The 18,176-nt window shown below is 40.9% G+C and overlaps 1 protein-coding gene across 1 annotated transcript in view; it reads right to left on the bottom strand.

Annotated features, from left to right (window-relative positions):
* Positions 1 to 416: 416 nt before the first annotated feature.
* Positions 417 to 18,176, bottom strand: part of ush2a (Usher syndrome 2A (autosomal recessive, mild)) — a 208,117-nt gene continuing 190,357 nt past the window's right edge. The window contains exons 61-73 of the mRNA XM_053237605.1: positions 16,826 to 17,053; positions 15,245 to 16,743; positions 13,590 to 13,905; positions 10,972 to 11,178; positions 9,917 to 10,155; positions 9,584 to 9,801; positions 9,293 to 9,469; positions 8,510 to 8,593; positions 7,405 to 7,640; positions 4,901 to 4,966; positions 4,770 to 4,832; positions 2,635 to 2,844; positions 417 to 2,480 (exon numbers count right to left, since the gene is read on the bottom strand). Coding sequence (XP_053093580.1) covers positions 2,391 to 2,480; positions 2,635 to 2,844; positions 4,770 to 4,832; positions 4,901 to 4,966; positions 7,405 to 7,640; positions 8,510 to 8,593; positions 9,293 to 9,469; positions 9,584 to 9,801; positions 9,917 to 10,155; positions 10,972 to 11,178; positions 13,590 to 13,905; positions 15,245 to 16,743; positions 16,826 to 17,053 — 3,633 coding nt within the window. The 3' untranslated portion in view covers positions 417 to 2,390. The remainder of the gene's footprint in view (positions 2,481 to 2,634; positions 2,845 to 4,769; positions 4,833 to 4,900; positions 4,967 to 7,404; positions 7,641 to 8,509; positions 8,594 to 9,292; positions 9,470 to 9,583; positions 9,802 to 9,916; positions 10,156 to 10,971; positions 11,179 to 13,589; positions 13,906 to 15,244; positions 16,744 to 16,825; positions 17,054 to 18,176) is intronic.

The raw sequence follows: 18,176 nt of genomic DNA, 5'->3' as shown, positions 1-18,176 counted from the left end.
AATTATGGAATTAATCAGATTCTGTCCGATTCTTGGTGTTAGCTTTTTTTTTTTTAATGTACATTCAAACTTATTTGTTTGTACTGCATTGCCCGAACACTAAGCTTTAAACTGTCAAGATTAATACAGCATCATGTTGAGTCTTTGATTTCAAGCAGTTGCTGCTGCTGCTCTCATGTTATGATCACAGTAACATACTTTACGTGGACATAAGCTTGATGTAGTTACTAAAGAGTGAATGGCAATAGAATAATTGATTGAAGTGTTTTTTCTTCTTTATGTATAACAACATTTTTCTGGGATTGGAAAATGTACATCATGACTATCTATTAACCTCTTATACTGACTGACAAATTATATACCCTTTTGTCATTGTTTAAATTTACTAATTCTATTAAAGTATAAAAGCTTATGGTTGCTATAACAAAGGCTGTTCAAAGCTATTGGTATATCCAAGTTACATTCTGCACTCCAGTGAACGCTGAGTTAATTAAACTATTATTAAAACAAGGCCAGCGAGCGAGGCATGGCTGCGTGAAACGGGAAATATATTTTAGTCAAAGGAGTCAAGTAAAGTGTAATACTAATTAAGGTACAAGACTGACATGAAATCGGTACATATCTTTGTACTTTGTCTGATAATAAAGAAATAACAATATAAGAATGCATTCAGAGTCATGATTTTAATACAGCAAGTTTACCAACACAGCTAGCATGTAAATGCTTCCTTCACTACCTGGCATAAAAAAAGTTTATAAATGAACCTGAAAGGATGTTAAAGTAAATTCTTACTTGTACAAAAAATATATAAATTACTCAATAAATAATACTGATAATCTCTTTACAAATCTCATAAAAGAGCAAACAAAAGTATTTGATAATTGCTTTTACAGGAGCATTGAACAGGATGTTACTCTGAGGATCACCATATTGCTATAATGTATAGGTTTAAAACAACCCCTATGACAACACATGCATCTAAAATCCACATGGAATATTATAAAGACAGCAGACTTTAACATACAGTAAAATACTTACTGTTTGGTTGGCATTGTCACAATTATTTCTGCTATCTTGCTCTATCTATTAGGCACAGCATCACACTAGCTATATTTCCATTACTAGCATCCTATAAATACACATATACAGTATCAGAAATGACTTCTGCGATACACACATTCTGCTTGAAGAAGACAAGCAACGTGTGATGCATTGTGATAATCCTGCCTAGCCAAAAGTTTATTAATGATTGCATGTATATATCTGTCTCTAAACTTCTGAGTGAGATTAAGCAGGGTTCACAAAGCACTACAGCCTTCGGAAAAAGAATAAGCAAAAAGGCAATGTGTGATATGTTGCGCTTAAACATTAAAAAAAAATAGTTAATTAAAATTAAAATAGTTAATTAGTTAATAGTTGATTTCTTGCAGGTTTATGAGAACGTTTAAGAGAAAATTCTATTAATTATTAAAAAATGCTTCCTCCATTTGTTTGAGTGGATATTTTGGAATAATTTAATCACATTAAGTAATTTAATAAAAACGAAATTATTATTTCCCATTCTCTTGAATTCTGTAGCCGTCTTCCAGGCTTAAAGACAAATTAGCCAAAATAATGTTTAAATCCAGATTACTCTTGGATGTACAGGGAAGTAACATTTCCCATTATGAAATGAAAAAAATGAAGGACAGACACTTTGTGGTGAGATGGAAGGCCCTGCTGGAGGAGTTAAGTTTGTATTATATGACTCTTGTTGTTGGATTTATCAGGTCTGTGAGCAAAGTCACTCCGTTTTGTATTTAATAAAAACTACTAAAGACAGAAAGACAGGAAACAGTTATGTTACTTTTATATGTACCGGTTTCTGTGCCATACTGAGGTTTATCCTCTTACGGTAATGGAAACAGAGCATTTAAAAATAATAAGTTAATGTTTCCTCATTAGGAAGCAAGAATGGAAACAATGCGTCTTAAGATGCACACAGTTATACTTAAAGAGGTAGTTGCCATATACACTGAAGGCGTATTCTCTAATGCATCTCTAATTCTTAAAGGTGCAATATGAGCTTGTACATTTCTTGCATGAAATTGGAAATTTCATGAACTTGCAACAAACTTTAATGGTTAAGCTATGTGTATAGCGTGTAGAGGCCAAGCTCAGCATGGTAAAGGTTCAATCTCCCAAACACCAGCAGAATAATTCACCTTTTTCCTGATAATAATGTCAAATCTATAACTCACCATGCTTGTTTTGTGTTTAAAGCTATTAAGATGCTGTCATGGCCCACTGTAATCATTCAGAGTTGAAAGTGGATTTGGGCTTTGGGGATATGTGTGTGTGTGTGTGTTTGTGTGTATGTATAGGAATGACAGGGCGAGACAAAGAAAGCTCTACAGGTGTGTATCTGTAAACACTGCGTGCTCTTTCTTCACCGAGCTGAAGCCCTTAAGAGAGTCTGCAAAGTCGTCGTCTCCAACATACTGCAAAAAAGAAGACACGCATTTCACAATGTTATGAAGACCATGATGTAATACACACTAAAGACCAACAGTCCACTCTGTCTAACACCTGTGCATCACATCAACACACACACATACACACACACACACACACACACACACACATGCAACTCACCATGCCACTATCAGTGCCCTGCAGCTCTGTGTCCCACGTCAGACCTGCCAGAGATTTCTTATCCTGTGTGTCAATCAGCTGACTAACGCTGCGGTGCAGGGAATTCTGGGAGTAGCCGTGGCTAAGCTGGCTCTGACTGGCGACACGCAGCGTGGATATGGTGCTCTGGTAGCCACGATTGTTGACGCCGAGCTTCGTATCACTCATACCCTGAAAAATACACACAAAAACTGGTGGAACAAATTTCTTCCAACTTACATGATGCAAAGCACAACTAACAAATTCACCACGTTACAACCATGCAAAAGTGAGCAGATTAGAACAGAGAGTCAGCAACATAAAGGGACAAAGAATTAAATGAGATAGCAGTATTAACTGTAGATCGAAGTAGCACAAGGTTTTGGTCCATCTGTGGGAAAAGATGCTGCTTTTTGTCTGAACTGTCAACAAGCCATTGTGCTATAAACAGCCAGGAATCTGCCTTCTGATTGTAATTTTTGTGTTTACAAAACCGTCTGTGCTGCTTAATTTGCAATCAAGGGCAGTTGTTCAATCAAGCCGAAACCACACATGACATAAAGGACAGTTTGAGTGCCAAAGTTTGCATCCCTTTTGGTTTTTGGCAGTTATCATAATTCACTGGCAACCTCTAGTTAATTTATTTGAAGGTCCCAAACTAACGTTTCTAATGGACTTTTGCAGTTAAAGGTGCAATAGCTGATTTTATTTAGTTCTTAAATATGTAGAATATGCTAAAAAAAATAATGGTTTAATCCATGTGTATTACATGGCTGAGAAAACCCATTTGGAAAACTGCCTTATGGTCCAGAATGCTTGTTTGTGTTTGGATGGGCCTCTGGGTAGGCACACTCCCCAAAGGCCTTTCCACCCCCTGGCAATCTCAGTCTGAAGTCGGCAAACGCCCAGCGCATACAGATCATTCTCCTATGAGCAAAAAAATTACTCTGTGCTTCGAAAAAAAGAATCACAATAAAACCAAAATCAACACTGGCAGTGCTTTTCCGTGATGGAGTCATTTATCACTGGTGAAGGGGATGAAGCTGGATGCAGAATAGCTGCTTCTATTTAAACCCGATCTGTATAAAGCTTTACACTGTTTGAATGGCTGGCTTTACATAACAAATCAAGTAGATATGTTTTTTCATCATTAAGAAAAAAGGACTCAAGCATCCTCATAAAACATTATGAGCTGTATTCTGTGTGTTTATAGTGTTAAAATGGGGGGTATGGTGGCTTAGTGGTTAGCACTATTGACTCACACCTCTGGGGTTGGGGGCTCAAAGCTCACCTCAACCCTGTGTGCATGGAGTTTGCATGCTCTCCCTGTGCTTTGGGGGTTTCCTCCAGGTACTCTGGTTTCCTCCCCAGTCCAAAGACATGCCTTGTAGGCTGACCGGCATCTCTAAATTGTCCGTACTGAGTGAAATTTTTGTGTGTGTGTGCGCGCAGTTGTGCCCTGCATTGGATTTTTACCCCATCTGGGGTGTCCCCCATATTGTGCCCCGAGTCCCCAGGATAGGCTCCAGGCTCTCTGTGACCCTGTGTAGGATAAGCGGTATAGAAGATGGATGGATAATCTTTTAGTTAATAATACTAACATGCTAATACCAAAGCTTAGAGCTCATAATAGCTGATTACAAAAGAACAGCAGCAAAGGCACTCGTGAACATCCTCATAAATCAGTATGAGCCAAATTTTGTGTTCCAACTTGACTTTCAAACATCCGATTGGTTTATCTGTGCTAATACCAGAGTTTATTACTCCCAATAGTGTGCTAACTCTAGCTGAATCAGTTCTGGGGTGGAGGTTTGTGTACATGGGATCAGAAAAATGACCATCACAATACTTAAAACTCTGACGGAGCTGGTAATAAAGATGATTGCTGATTCCAAGTATGGGTATGCAAACTTTTGTCCTCAACTGCATTGCATGGAAGCATTTCAGCTGGTAGAAGGTAAAAGAAAAAAAAAACAATTAATTGAAACTGAAATTTATAGAAAGGAGGAAAAAAGATGCTGTTTCATAATAAGGCCACACTAAAATGCAGGCTGGAAAAAAAATAGCCAAAACAACCACACACACACATTCCGCTCTCCACAAGCCATATGCTGTACCTCAGTGTGCATGGTAAAGCCCTTTAAGGTTACACTGCTGGATGAGTCCGGCACATTGTCAAACTGTGAGGAGAGAGTGAGCTGTGAGCAGAGAGAGAGAGAAAGAGAGGGAGGGAAGAATAAGTGCTTACCATTCCTCCATCAGACTGAAGGAGAGCAGTAGAGGCATGGTTAGAGCAGAGCTCAGAGCAGGGCCCCTGCAGCGCCAAGAGCACCCCATAACAGCAGGAGGAAAATAGAAAGGCATTCAGAGATGATAATGAGTATTAAAGTTTCCAGAAAGGGGAAAAGATCTAGCAGTTAATTGAACATAGATCTTGTATTGTTTATTACTTTGTCACATATCCACAAGCATTAGCAAGAGAAAATAATTGCAGACTAACACCCTCTTGTGGACATTTGGTGCATGGAAAAAGAGTGAAAAGAGAGGAAAGCGACTGGGATACACATTCATCAGCCACATTCAAAGGAAAACCTACCCGAGCTCATTCAAAAATCACCTCTTTAGCCAATGATGTGGCAACATCACAAAGGTGAAAACTGGAAAAAGACCAGGCAACATTTTTCCAGTTTTCACATGTCCTGTTTAGGTGAGCCTGTGTCCACTGTTGCCTCAGATTCCTGTTCCTGGCTGACAGGAGTATATGGTCTTCTGCTGTTATAGCCCATCCACCTCAAGGTTTGACGTTTTGTGCATGCTGAGATGCTTTTCTGTTTAACACGGTTGTAAAGAGTGATTATTTGAGTTACCATAGCTTTCTTGTCAGTTCAAATAAGAAAGGCCATTCTCCTCTGACGTCTCTCATCAACAGTTGCTTATTGGATGTTTTTTTTTCCTCACCATTCTTCGTAATCTATAGATACTGCTGTGTGTGAAAATCACAGGAGATCAGTAGTTTCTGAAATTCTCAAATCAGCCCATTTGGCACCAACAACCCTTCCACAATCAAAATCACTGAGATTATATTTTTCTCCATTCTGATGTTTGTTGTGGACATTAACTGAAGCTCTTGACCTGTATTTGCATGATTTTATGCATTGTGCTGCTGCCACATGATTGGCTGATTGGATAAGTGCAGATAAATGAGCAGGTGTACAGGTGTTCCTATTAAAGTGGCCAGTGAGTGTACAGGATTCATGATTCAAATTATTATACTAATATCAGTTTAACAGTGTGCAAACATCTGATTTGTGTAATCCATCTGATTTGAGAGGCCTCCTTATAATGCACATGTCATTAAGCACGTTTTCACAAAAACATTTCCCAGTGTTCCCAATTTTCACAGCGGATTCTTAGCTGCCTACAAGACCATTTCTGATAACATTTTTTTGCTCTGGTTCTAGATAACACTGGTTTTGCTGAGCAACTATTTAAATGGGTTTTCCCCCTTGCTTTTATTTCCTTAGAGTAATATTCATCAGATGCAGTTTTTGGCTCTTTCACTGTACATACATTCTGTATATCTACTACTACTACTCTACTTTTAAAAATAGGCATGCATCATATTTTTCCTGACTTATAAGACATATTTAACAAATTTCAATATTAATACCCACTGATAGATGAAGTGAAATAAGCAGCAAAGCTGCGAGATAGGTGAAAGTTGTCTACATGCCTATTGCCACTAGGCTGCGCTGCACGCTATGGCATTGAACATTTAAGCTAAACATTAGTTTAACTTAGACTGGAACTGTGGAACTGTACACTGTAATAAATTACTGTAAATGTTACAGTAATTTACTGGCAATTTCCGTTGCCAGTAAAGTATTGTAAAATTTACAGTAAACAACTGTAAAATATATTTACAGTACAGTACTGTAATATCTTAATGTTGTATAAAATGACACATAACCCAACAAACTTGCTCCTTTGGCTAATGCAGGATACAACTGAACTGAAGGTTACAGGTCTTGCCCAAAAATGACAGCTTGGCAGTACTGTGATTTGAAAACACAACCTTCTGAGCTTTAAAATATTGTAAAATTTACAGTAAACAACTGTAAAACATATATAAAATAACACACAACCCAGGATACAGCTGAACTGAAGTGTCTTGCTCAAGGCAGTTTGGTAGTGCTGGGATTTGAACACATAACCTTCCTACCTGCAACTCAAACTCTTAACCACTGAGCCACCACAACTACACAGTAACACAACCGCAACTAACTTGCACTGAGTCTAGCACTGAATTAACACCACTAAAAGACTGCACTGAATCAGTGCAAGCTAGTGGTGTTAGCTGTGGTAGCTCAGTGGTTATAGCTTTGAGTTGTAGATAAGGTGGTCATGTGTTCAAATCCTAGCACCATTTGAGCAAGACCCTTCACGTCAGCTGTGTCAACATACTGGGCTATATGTTTTTATTTTACACTATGTATGATATTACAGCACTTTACTGTAAATATGTTTTACAGTTGTTTACTGTAAATTTTACAATACTTTATTGGCAACCTAGTTGCCACTAAACTACTGTAAACTATCTACAGTAAATTTTTTACAGTGTATGCTTATAAAAGCTTATAAAATGAAGCGACATTTATATAAATTTGTTTACTGGCATACAGAATTTAAGAGTGCGTGTAATACTGAATGCTACAACTAAACACAGATTAAGTGGTATGTGTGTCCTCTGACCAGGTATGGGTCACTGGGGGGGTATTTGGAGCTTCTCCTCTGCAGTGGCTGTAGCGGCGCTCTCTCTCTGATGAAGGATTGTTTTTTGAGGGCTCGGCGCAGCACCAGACCCAACAACACAGCCACGAGCATCAAACCCACAAAAGCCATGAGTATGATGAACCACAGCTCTGTGTAGAACTTGTATCCTGATGCATACAAGCCAGTCTTGCCACCTGAAGTGGGCTCTGTAGCATCTGTTTGGGGGGAAACATTTTATTTTAGAGCCTCTGAGTTGACATTGTAAAATACATAAAATTGTATGACATTCAAGCAGGATGTTTTCTCAAATCAGGAAGCGATCAAAGTGGACAAGTAAAAGTGACTATTCAGGTAAAACCTAAAGGACCTGGGCTTAAACGTTTACGCTGGTTTCGAAATTTTTGTTTCTAATTAATTAGCGTCTAAATTAATGGTGAGAACTAAATGAATATTGGCAAAATAAATAGGGTAAGATTTGCATTCATAAAAAAAACCCCAACAACAACCACCCGTCTTCACTCAGGTCTACACTAAATTATTAGATTTTAATGTAGCTAATCACAGAGACTGCTGTTCATAAAAAAGTGAAGATATCAGTTCGAGAAATTTTCAATCGGTGTGGTATAGTGCATCTTGCACAGACGGCACTAACATGGGAATATCCTGGCCCAATGCTGAACATTTTTAATCATTTATTAAATTAAATGTTCAATTAAAATACAATTATTCAATATGATTATTTTTGAACATTTTTAAAAGATGGAAAGGGGATATACAGGCTAAAGTCTAAAGTTTGCCAGGTCCACTTGTGATTTTTTTTAATCAAGTTATACTGAGAGCAAAACCAATAAACTAAAACTAATTTATTATATGAATTTAAATAAAATTATTTGTAAATGCAGTAACATTCAGCACTATTTGACTCAACCATTGTTTAGCCTGTTGTCTTGTGCTGAACCTCATTTTCCATCTTTGTTCCGCAGAAAACCCAAAGGTTTGTAGCTAACAGAATGGAGATGGAGCATTGTTTACCATTCCCATGATACAGAAAGAGTAGGAGGACACAGGATCAGCATAAACCTACCTACACCAGTAGCGGTGTTGTACTTGATTACAGGGGAACTGGCACTGCCACTGTCTGTTGTACAGGTTACCTGAAAGGCAAATGCTAGAAAAAGAGGTTGGTGTGGGGGTTAGAGAGAGAGAGAGAGTGAGAAAGAAAATATCAATGTAATGTAACTGAAGACACCAGCAACTCATCAGCATGTGAATTCACATCTAAATTCACGACCTAAACCCTGAGAGTGACATTATGCACCACACTTAACTATGCATATGTGTACACACTGTAGCTGCTATGCTATGTTATAGACAAATAGAATATTATAAAGCTATGATTCTCTTCAAATCAAATTTTGCGCTCAATGCTAGGTTGTTAGAATAGACTTTCTATAACCTGGCCCCACACTCCAGCCCAACTGGTGGCAGTAATGTGCTTGATTGGTCGCTTGCCAAATTCTGGTAAACGTTAAAGAAAAAGTAGAATTTCTGCAGAGCCGCATGGAGTACAATACAGCCATGCTTTTTTAGCCTTTGTTCAAAATCATTGCTGCTGTCATCAATTGTTCAGTCTTACTGACGTCACATCATGCTATACAGCCCCCACTGTTTGTGAGTACTGCATTGTTCAGAGACATAGTGTTAAGTTCTGAGGATGTGCACAACTAACATGCTGAACAGCTGCAAGATCACTGGGCTGCCATCTTGTGTACACATAGTCAAAGTCAAGTATAGATTCCTTGCCCCTGCTGCCAGTGGCTTGCTCATTAGGGACATAGATCTAGACACAAGTGAAATTAATTAATACTTTTATCTGAGGTCCGAGGAATGTAGACGAAGCTGTGGAAGCCACTGTAAAGGCGCAGGCTACTTTCGGTCAGGGCGTAGTCCCTCAGAGGTCCATTCAGAGAGAAAGACCCACTCCAGTCTACAAACACCATGGTCAGGTTGCTCTGCACTACAAATGGCTCCTTATACTGTGGGGCTACAACACAACATGCACCAACAATGTCAGCTGGCTAAATAACTTTAGGCTAAATAGTCCTGACAAGACTTTGTACGGATGAGAGAGACTGAGAGAGAGAAAGAGAGAGCATACCTTCTTTTAGTGTAGTGATGGAGACCCAATCAGATGCTGTGCTCCCCATGTTGTTATAAGAGACCACACAGACCTCATAGGTGGTGTAGGGGAGGAGGGCAGTGACATTGAGACTCAGCCCCTTTCCAAAGAACCTGGTCTCCACTGGCCCTACAGAACAAGGCATTGGCACTGGTTGCAGCGTTTGGGGACAAGCTGTCCGTACTAGAAGCTCACAGCTATAACAGGAGGAAAAAAAGCCAGAATGATGAACAAATGTACATGGACATCTACTAAACAGGCACCTAGTAAATGTTTTGTAATAGTAACCAAAAGTTTATTCGTTCAAAGTACCTCTCGATGATGCCATTGGGTTGCAGGGGCTCATCCCACTCGAGCAGAGCTGATCGGGAAGTGAGAGTAATGGTTTGTGGTGGAGGTTGCTGAGATGGGGCTGAGGCCTGAGTGCGGAGTTCACTCACAGGGCCACGACTGCAACACAAGAAGCAGGTACAAGCCTCCACCCTGACAGAGTAGGTGGTGAAGGGCATAAGGTCATGCAATGTCTGCTGCCGTGCTGTCCCCTCTGACAGCTATACAGAAAGAAAGAAGAGTTTTGTTGGCTGTTGGGATGAATGGATGGATAAATAAAAAAATGAATGAATGAATAAATTGGGGGCTGGATGGATGGATGGATGAATGAATGCATGGATGGATGGAGGGTTGTTGGTTCAATGGATGGGTGAAAGGATGGATAGTTGGTGATTTGTTTGGTTGAATGGTTGGTTGGTTTGATGAATAGTTGGTGTGTTGGTTGGCTGGTGGATAGATCAATGGTTGGATGATTGGTTTATCGTTTGTTTTTTGGGCTGGATGGTTGTTTGGATGGATAGATAGATGGATGGTTGGCTGTTGGATTTGATGGTTAGTGGTTTGGTTGGATGGTTAGTTGGTGTTTTTGGTGGTTGGATGGAAGGTGAACGGATGGATGGATGGTTATATGGATAGGTGGTTGTTTGGTTGGATGGGGGAATGGATAGATGATTGCTTGGTTGATTTGATAGATGGATGGTTGGTGGGTTGGTTGGATGGATGGGTGAAGGGATGGCTGGTAGGTGCTTTCTTTGGTTGGATGGATTTTTGCTTGGTGGGTGGGTTGGTTGGTTGGATGGATGGATGGATGGAGGGATTGATGGATAAACACTTATTGACCAGATTTTCCACATCCAGATGTTTTCACAATGAACCATTTCACACATCCAGATATCACAGCAGTTGCAAGTATCTTAGCAAAGAACAATGACTGTGTGTCTCACTGCATTATTCTAATACTGGAACGACAGGTTGAATAACACAGTGAAGATTTTGCAAGAATGGTTGTAATGCTGTGTAGTGAATGCAGAGTGTACCAGCAGGTGCGAGTCCTTTTTCTGGTGGAACACCCTGTAAATGGAGACGATGCCGTTGGGCTTAGCAGGAGGACTGATATCCACTACAGCAGAGGTGGCATGGATGTGCAAAAATGTGGGAGGGCTCACGCCCTCGGGAGGAGCTGGCCCAGTCCGACCCATAGTCCAGGGGCTTCCTGTCCGACCTGCAGAGTTCACAGCCCACACCTGGAATAACAGTGACCCTTTAACAATATGCTCTCAAGAATACCTTACCAAAGAAGTCCAACTCTGTCTGTACAGACAATATTTCACTCATGACGTTTAAATTCAGTAAGTAAAGTTAATAATAGTGAATAGTGTTTAATCTTTACAGCAGCATTAGTTTGCAATAAAGAATATCCCACCATTACTTAAACCATTCCACTTCTTTGATGTTTGTGCAATTACTATGGAAATTCATTTGGAAGTTTCTCTATGGGAAGCCTGTTTACTTTAAACTCTAAACTAAAAGTAATATATTTTTAGTTGGATTTGACAGACTGGTTTTCATAGAAGTAAAAAAAATCTCAAGCTGACTTTAAAAATCAAAAAGAGAGGTTGAAGGGGACATGGGGGCTTAAAAAGGTAGTACTAGAGGGTCAGTGAACCTGACTCTGACATTGGTCCAGTAAGACAGTACAGAGGCATGACATTTCTTTCCTCTCCCTCTGAGCCATCCGCCTGCTACTCACAGGAACTTCCGGCTCTCTCGTCTAAACCTCCCGTCCCAAAACTGCCAGCATCCATTACATAGCTTCTTTCTGAGAAATCTACATGGAAATTGCATTTCACCTTCATTAAGGGGCACGTGAACACACGGATAGGTAACGTAATCTTATTTTGGCGATGAGCCGTTGGTGTAATTAGAGAGGAGGAACAGCGAAAGGTCAGCCGGGGTCTCCATTTGCATGAGTAAGTAATTTGTAGATTGTCAGTTGGAATCGAGGCGACAGATGGATGTTCTGGCAGATAGGGTTAAATTAGCCTCAATAATAGGCAATTAGACTGTGATCAATCAGAATGATAGATCTAAATGGCAATATGTAGGGACTGCATGCTGCACTGCGTTCTTGTCTGGAGAGTGATGTTGACATGGGTCAACGTGTGTGAGAGGTATAGGAGTGTGCTCTGCCGGTAGTGCTCATGGTCACAGAAAGGCCATCCTGTCACCCTAGAGAACGAAAAGGTCAACATGACACGACCTAGAGTTAGACATGTAGATGTCTTTTCAGACATCATAAACATTAATAATATGTCTGTAGTTAACCAAAAGAGATCACACATTAGTATATAAATTAATAACAGTCAAAAAGTGCATGGGGGAAAAATTTGGAGCTTAAAGGTAGCCTTCCACAGTGTGACTAGGACATCCTCACGTCCTTGTATGTGGAGTAGACCTTTTTATTGCAGCACCAGCACTTGCATACTGAGCTGTTATTACAGTAATTAGGAGAAAATAAAAATATGTCATGTGTGAGCTCTAATGGATTTGGGTTTAAGCAGTGAGGTGAGAGTCTGCCCAGCGACAGGTTCTGAGAGAGCTCCACCACGCCCCACTCATCACTTACCAGGCCAAAAAGCGACCACTTCCAACAGAAGAGCTAATTAAGGTTCGGCATAAAAGTGTCAATAAAATATGTAGCTGCTGTTCGTGGAACAGGTTTGGTTCTGCTAAGAAAGTTGAACTGAAGCAAAACCTCAGCAAAATGAAACAAGGCGTGCGTGAGTGTTATGATATTTTCGATAAAGACATCAATCACGGGAGAACTTACGAGTCTCTGTGATCTCTTTAAAACATGAAACCTCATAATGCACTGAAATTACAAACAGGCTGGTGTTAAAGTGCACAGGTTAAAACACAGAGAGGTTCCTTTCACACACACTCAGCACAGTTAGCATTCTCTCCAGGGAGAGCAAATTGGTATTAAAAGGTCTTTCCGATGCTTGTACTTATAAGAGACGACGATGGCTAATTCGATGGCTTCGATTGTAATCAGCAGCGCAATGCCAGGCCAGAGATTAATAGCCCTGTCACCTGTCTGTTGTTGCTCAGCCCCTGTCATAAATTACCGCTCATAAATAAGATGGAACAATCAGGCAGAGTCTATCAATTTAGCCCACGACCAGCCCATGCCTCTCACACCTGACAATCAAATGCTAATGTTATTTTGCTCTAAAGGCTAGCCTGTCAATTAAGAAAGATCTTTTAAGGGGGAGCAATGCTATGAATATTGGTGCTACATTAAATACCTGTCATTAAACTAAAGGCAGATAGTACGGCTGAAACGGGCCAGAAACCTCATTAACTTCCACAAGTGGTGTATCTGTACACGGTCTAAATTAAAAATGGGGTAGAACCACATGAACAAAATGTTTCTTTACACTGTTACTAAGACAAGGCTTGAAAGACAGACGTGCCATAATTTGGGCAAGTTTGCTCAATAAGTAGACAAAGCATGTGTGTGTCATCCACCATTCACAAAAATATAACTAATTTCATTTTGCTAGCACAGTAAGATTTCTTTGGAAGTTTGTTTTATAATGAATCGAGTTTGGCGAAACAAAAAGAAAAGAGACACTACAAAAATAAATGTCACCTGGTACTCATAGGCCGTGTAGGGCAGCAGCTTGTGGTCATGATAGGAGGTTGAGATGTTGCGGTAGAGAAGTGTAGATCGGCTTCCTGTTTCTTCACCCAGCCTCCGATAGAGCTCATAGTGCAGAAGTTTGCCATTTGCTTGGGTTGGGGGAGACCAGGAGAGCAGGAAAATGTTCTGCATGCCTTCCGAGTCAGTCTGCAGCTCCAGCAGGGGAGCATTCTGTCCAGCAGGGGGCACCTCCTGAGTCTGAATCGAGGACCAGTCGCTTGCAGCACATCCGAGCAAAGTGCAGGCCTCCACTCGCACTTCATACCTGAGTAAGAGTCGCATACAGACACACAAGCTCAGCATTTTCCTGTCACAGTATAATATATATACATCAGAGATGACTTCGATTTAAATATGGTTTAATTTGCTGTATGGAATCGGATACTGTTCTAAAATGATCTTTTTAATTTTATTTGTAGCTCTGTGAGGATAACTACATCTACTCGTGTTTTGAAAACACTATCTGCAATATCAAAATGATCCAGACCTCTAAGATATGTTTTATTAGTTGTAAATGAATCGTCTTGGAATAGAGACAGCAGTGGCAGCAGGATTCAAGGAGAAAGGAGAAAAGAGGAAATGAGAGAAGGAGAATAGAGGGAAGGTCATCTGACAGGGGTGGCGATGGTGAAATGATAATGCTGATGAGCTATTATTTCACCCCTCTGAGCTTATCTGTATTTCACTTCAACATGAGTGGATAGACATGGCTTCCCAACCATCCTTCATTTGACTGCTTCTCTGCCTTTCGACTGTCTTCGTGTAAGCTGGGGTGAAGGGAACATAAGTACAAGCCTCAATATTTACTCTTTTGCTCTTAGATCTTTCTCTCAGTATCTCACTCCTCTTTTATTCTCCTCTGACACTGTTAATTAGTTGTATCTATATGTCCCTATTGTGACTCTCACAGTAGATCTGTTTGGAAAAGCAACACAACAGTGTTACAGTAGAATGAGAAAACCAAAGTGAATAAAATATCATCTACTTTGTAATATTAGTACATGGGACAACAAGTAACAATTTCCTTTTTTTGCTGATTTTTTAACATTAAAACACTTTGGAAATTTAGGTATCTTGGATGCAAAACTAGGTTTAAGGCATTGTATCTTCACCTATGAAATTATCCCTGACAGCTATCAGATCTGCTGTGTACTGAATGCTAATTATTTTATACAGAGTAAATCGTTTAACAAAAATATACTACTTAGCATCAAGTCATTCACCAATACCAAGTCAGTGACATTTAAATGCAAACTGCAATACTTAATTAATAGTAATTGTAATACTGTTTCCCTTAAAAAGGGAAAATATGTTATATGAATTTGGGGCGTTGTGTTCATGCAGAAAATATGGGGATGTTTAAAGCAACAGCTTTAGAATGTTAAAACTTTAATATCTTGAGTCTATGAGTGTCTTTAAGTTTTATGTATTTCCAGACTGCAGATAATGTAAAGTTTTAGACTTTTTTTTACTTTAACCAACATAAAACCCATCGAAATGCACCTTGCTGAATATTTTATCCTGTGCAAAGATAAAATATTCAGCAAGGTGCATTTCATTGGGCTTATATTAAATCTTGGCTGAAAGTTTGCTCTAACTGCTACCTGTGGTAGGGCTTCAGAGCAGTGAGAGAAAAACTGCGGCTCTGAAAGGCGCTGTGATGCGGTGCAAAGATCACCCTCTTCACGTTGGGCTCGGTTGGGTCACGTGTGTAAAGCGAGTAGCTGATGATGACCCCGTTTGCTCGCACCGGCGGGTCCCACTGCACCAGCACACTTAGAGGCCCAAGGGCCTGCAGTTGTGGAGGGGCGACTCCTGATGGAACTGAAGGCTGTGTGCGAGCCACTGCTGCGAGGCTAGTGGCTGTGCCCTGGCTGTTATTAGCCGTGACTGTGTAGCTGTACTCAATGCTGGGCAGCAACATAAAGTCATGGTAGCGTGTATCCATGCCCGTGTAGATGAGGTGACCGTCACGCCGGAGTTCGTAACCTGTGATAACCCCGTTGGGGTGATCAGGCTCCTTCCATGACACCTCCATTGACTCAGGGCCTGTGACCTTCAGATTTGGGGCTGGCAGGCTAGTAGGGGGGGCCTCTTTGGTTAGAGTAGAGGTGGGCAGACTGGCTGTGCAGCCTCCATTAGTGCAGGATGTTAGGATAAGGGTATATGGAGTATGTGGCTGTAAATTAGTCACCTGGATGCTCAGCTTTTTCCCATGGTAAACCTCCTTCTTGTTGATCTGGAGGATATACTCCACAGTCTCCCCATTCTGGATGGATGGTACGGTCCATGATGCATTCAGGGAGTGGGAAGTAACATTGGACACGATGGGTGGCTCTACTATTGCTGGGGCTGCCTCCAGTGTTCTAACTGTAGTTGACTGGCTGGTAACGCAGCCTGCTATTGTGCATGCGATAACTGCATAGCTGTAGTTAGTGTAAGCAGTCAAATCCTCATCGGTGTAGTTTAACACGGACGGGTCAAAGCTGAAATGAAAGCCAGTGTCATCTCTCTGAATCCTGTAACTCACAAGGACACCATTTGCCTCGAATGGTGGTGTCCAATTTACAAAAAGCTCATTAGGGCGCCCCTCTAGATGGCTGACAGTTGGGGCAGCCAGTCCACTTGGAGGAGCTTGCATCGTTTGAACAGTCAACCATGGGCTATCAGTTGACCCTGCCGTGTTTGAAACCCGCACCTGGAATTTATACCTGCTCCATGGCTTCAGGCCAGAGACATTGCAAGAGAAGCTATGAGCCTTGACATCCCTTTCTATATAGACAACCTTGGCTTGTACTGTGTCATCCTCATCACTCTTGACTGCCACTACTTGGTAATGCAGGATTCTCCCATTGGCTTGTCCAGGTGGGACCCAGTGGAGCTCCACACTGTTGGTGCCAATGTGGTGGGCACTAGGGGGCAGCTGGGAAGAGGGAGGGGCCTCCTCGGTGGTGATAGGCTGTGGGAGAGTCCTGGTGCAGCCTGCTTCAGTGCAAGCCTCTAAAACCAAGGAGTATGTGCTGTAGGGTTCCAAGCGGCGGAATAGGAACTGGCGTGAAAGACCACTGAACTCCAGGTTATCATCACTGTAGACGTTATAAGTCTGGAGGGAAGACACAACATTTGCTACATTTCTCATGTGTAAAGAACACTATACTACAAAGCCATGCTGAAAGTGAGAGTACCTTGATGACTCCATTAGGCGAGGCAGGTTCAGGCCAGTGCAGCAGCAGTGCACGTCCATGCTCTCTCTTTTCCACACTGAAGTTGGCCAGACCACTGGGGGAAGCTTGTAGAGTCCGAACTGTAGCCCAAGGGCTGCAGACACTACCTGCTCTGTTCACAGCCTCCACACACGCACTGTAGGTGGTGTATGGTTCTAAGCCAAATACATGGGCCTGGTGCACATCTCCCTGAACCAGGACAAACACACATGAATATTTTTGTGTGAAAATATTCAGTGAAAAGAATTCAAATTCATCAAAACAGCAAATGCAAAAGTATCATTCTACTTGTAATAAAACTAAAAGCCTTACCCATCAAATTTAATTTAAACTAATAATAAAATTTAAAGAAATATCCATTAAACTGAAAGACTGCTCTTAGATAACAAACTGTGAAAAATGCTGGTCTGCACGGCATCAGCAGAAGGTCTGGTGCCAACAATCAAGCAGCCCCTGCTAGCTTTTACACCCGCCTATCATGATACCAGGAGGCGGTGGGCCATTTAAAAGGTACCTTTTTAACGTGGTGAAATATGGAACGTGTTTGGGCTATAAACCCGGCAAACATATGCACACTGTCAATAGCAACAGCTGCTTCATTCCACTTTATTTCGGCACTGAGACTTATATCTGGCCCCTAGATGGCAATGCTATCAAACACTTTTCCAAACATGGATGCTGAGATATTAACGAGCACATGCGCTCGCTGAACCAAGACACTCAAGGCAGCCATTAAAAAGCGACTAAGACGATTGATTTTGGTTATAGATTTTCAAATAAATGTTAACAGCACAGATTCCTAAAATGGGAAGTGTTTACGTTTTGATTAACAGAATTGGAATGCCTTTAATACTATGCAAAATAGCCATTAAATAATATGATGATCCAAATACACTGCTCTGTAAAGGTTGCTACCGGTGCTGCATAAGTTAAACACAACACTCTTGTCCTTTAATCTTGTGTTAAGATGTTGAATTTTGAATAACGTACCGAGCAACCTGTAAGGCATGTTCCTGAAAGGCAAACTCCCTCAGATCTCTTCATGACAAAAGCGCTAATCCCACTTTAGCTGATTCAAAGGGAAATCAGTGTAATTGAGTCAGAGAAAGAGAGAGAGTTTCCTGTTTTATACATTACAGAGCTGCAATTAGGCACTGTACAGGCTTTCAGTCATTGGTACAGAGAGGAAAAAAGTCTTTTTCACATTTTTTTCTCCTTTTTCCCTTTCAACTCGACACAGGTCTCTCTTGTCTCGTCTGCGGCCTGCATGCGAGTTATTTCCTGTGACAGCGCTGGGGGTCGCCTGGGCCCA

The sequence above is a fragment of the Pangasianodon hypophthalmus genome, chromosome 10, assembly GCF_027358585.1.
Source record: "Pangasianodon hypophthalmus isolate fPanHyp1 chromosome 10, fPanHyp1.pri, whole genome shotgun sequence".
In the NCBI taxonomy this organism is placed as follows: Eukaryota; Metazoa; Chordata; class Actinopteri; order Siluriformes; family Pangasiidae; genus Pangasianodon; species Pangasianodon hypophthalmus.
The sequence above is the reverse complement of the archived record's forward strand: the minus strand, read 5'-3'. Positions and strand labels throughout refer to the sequence as shown.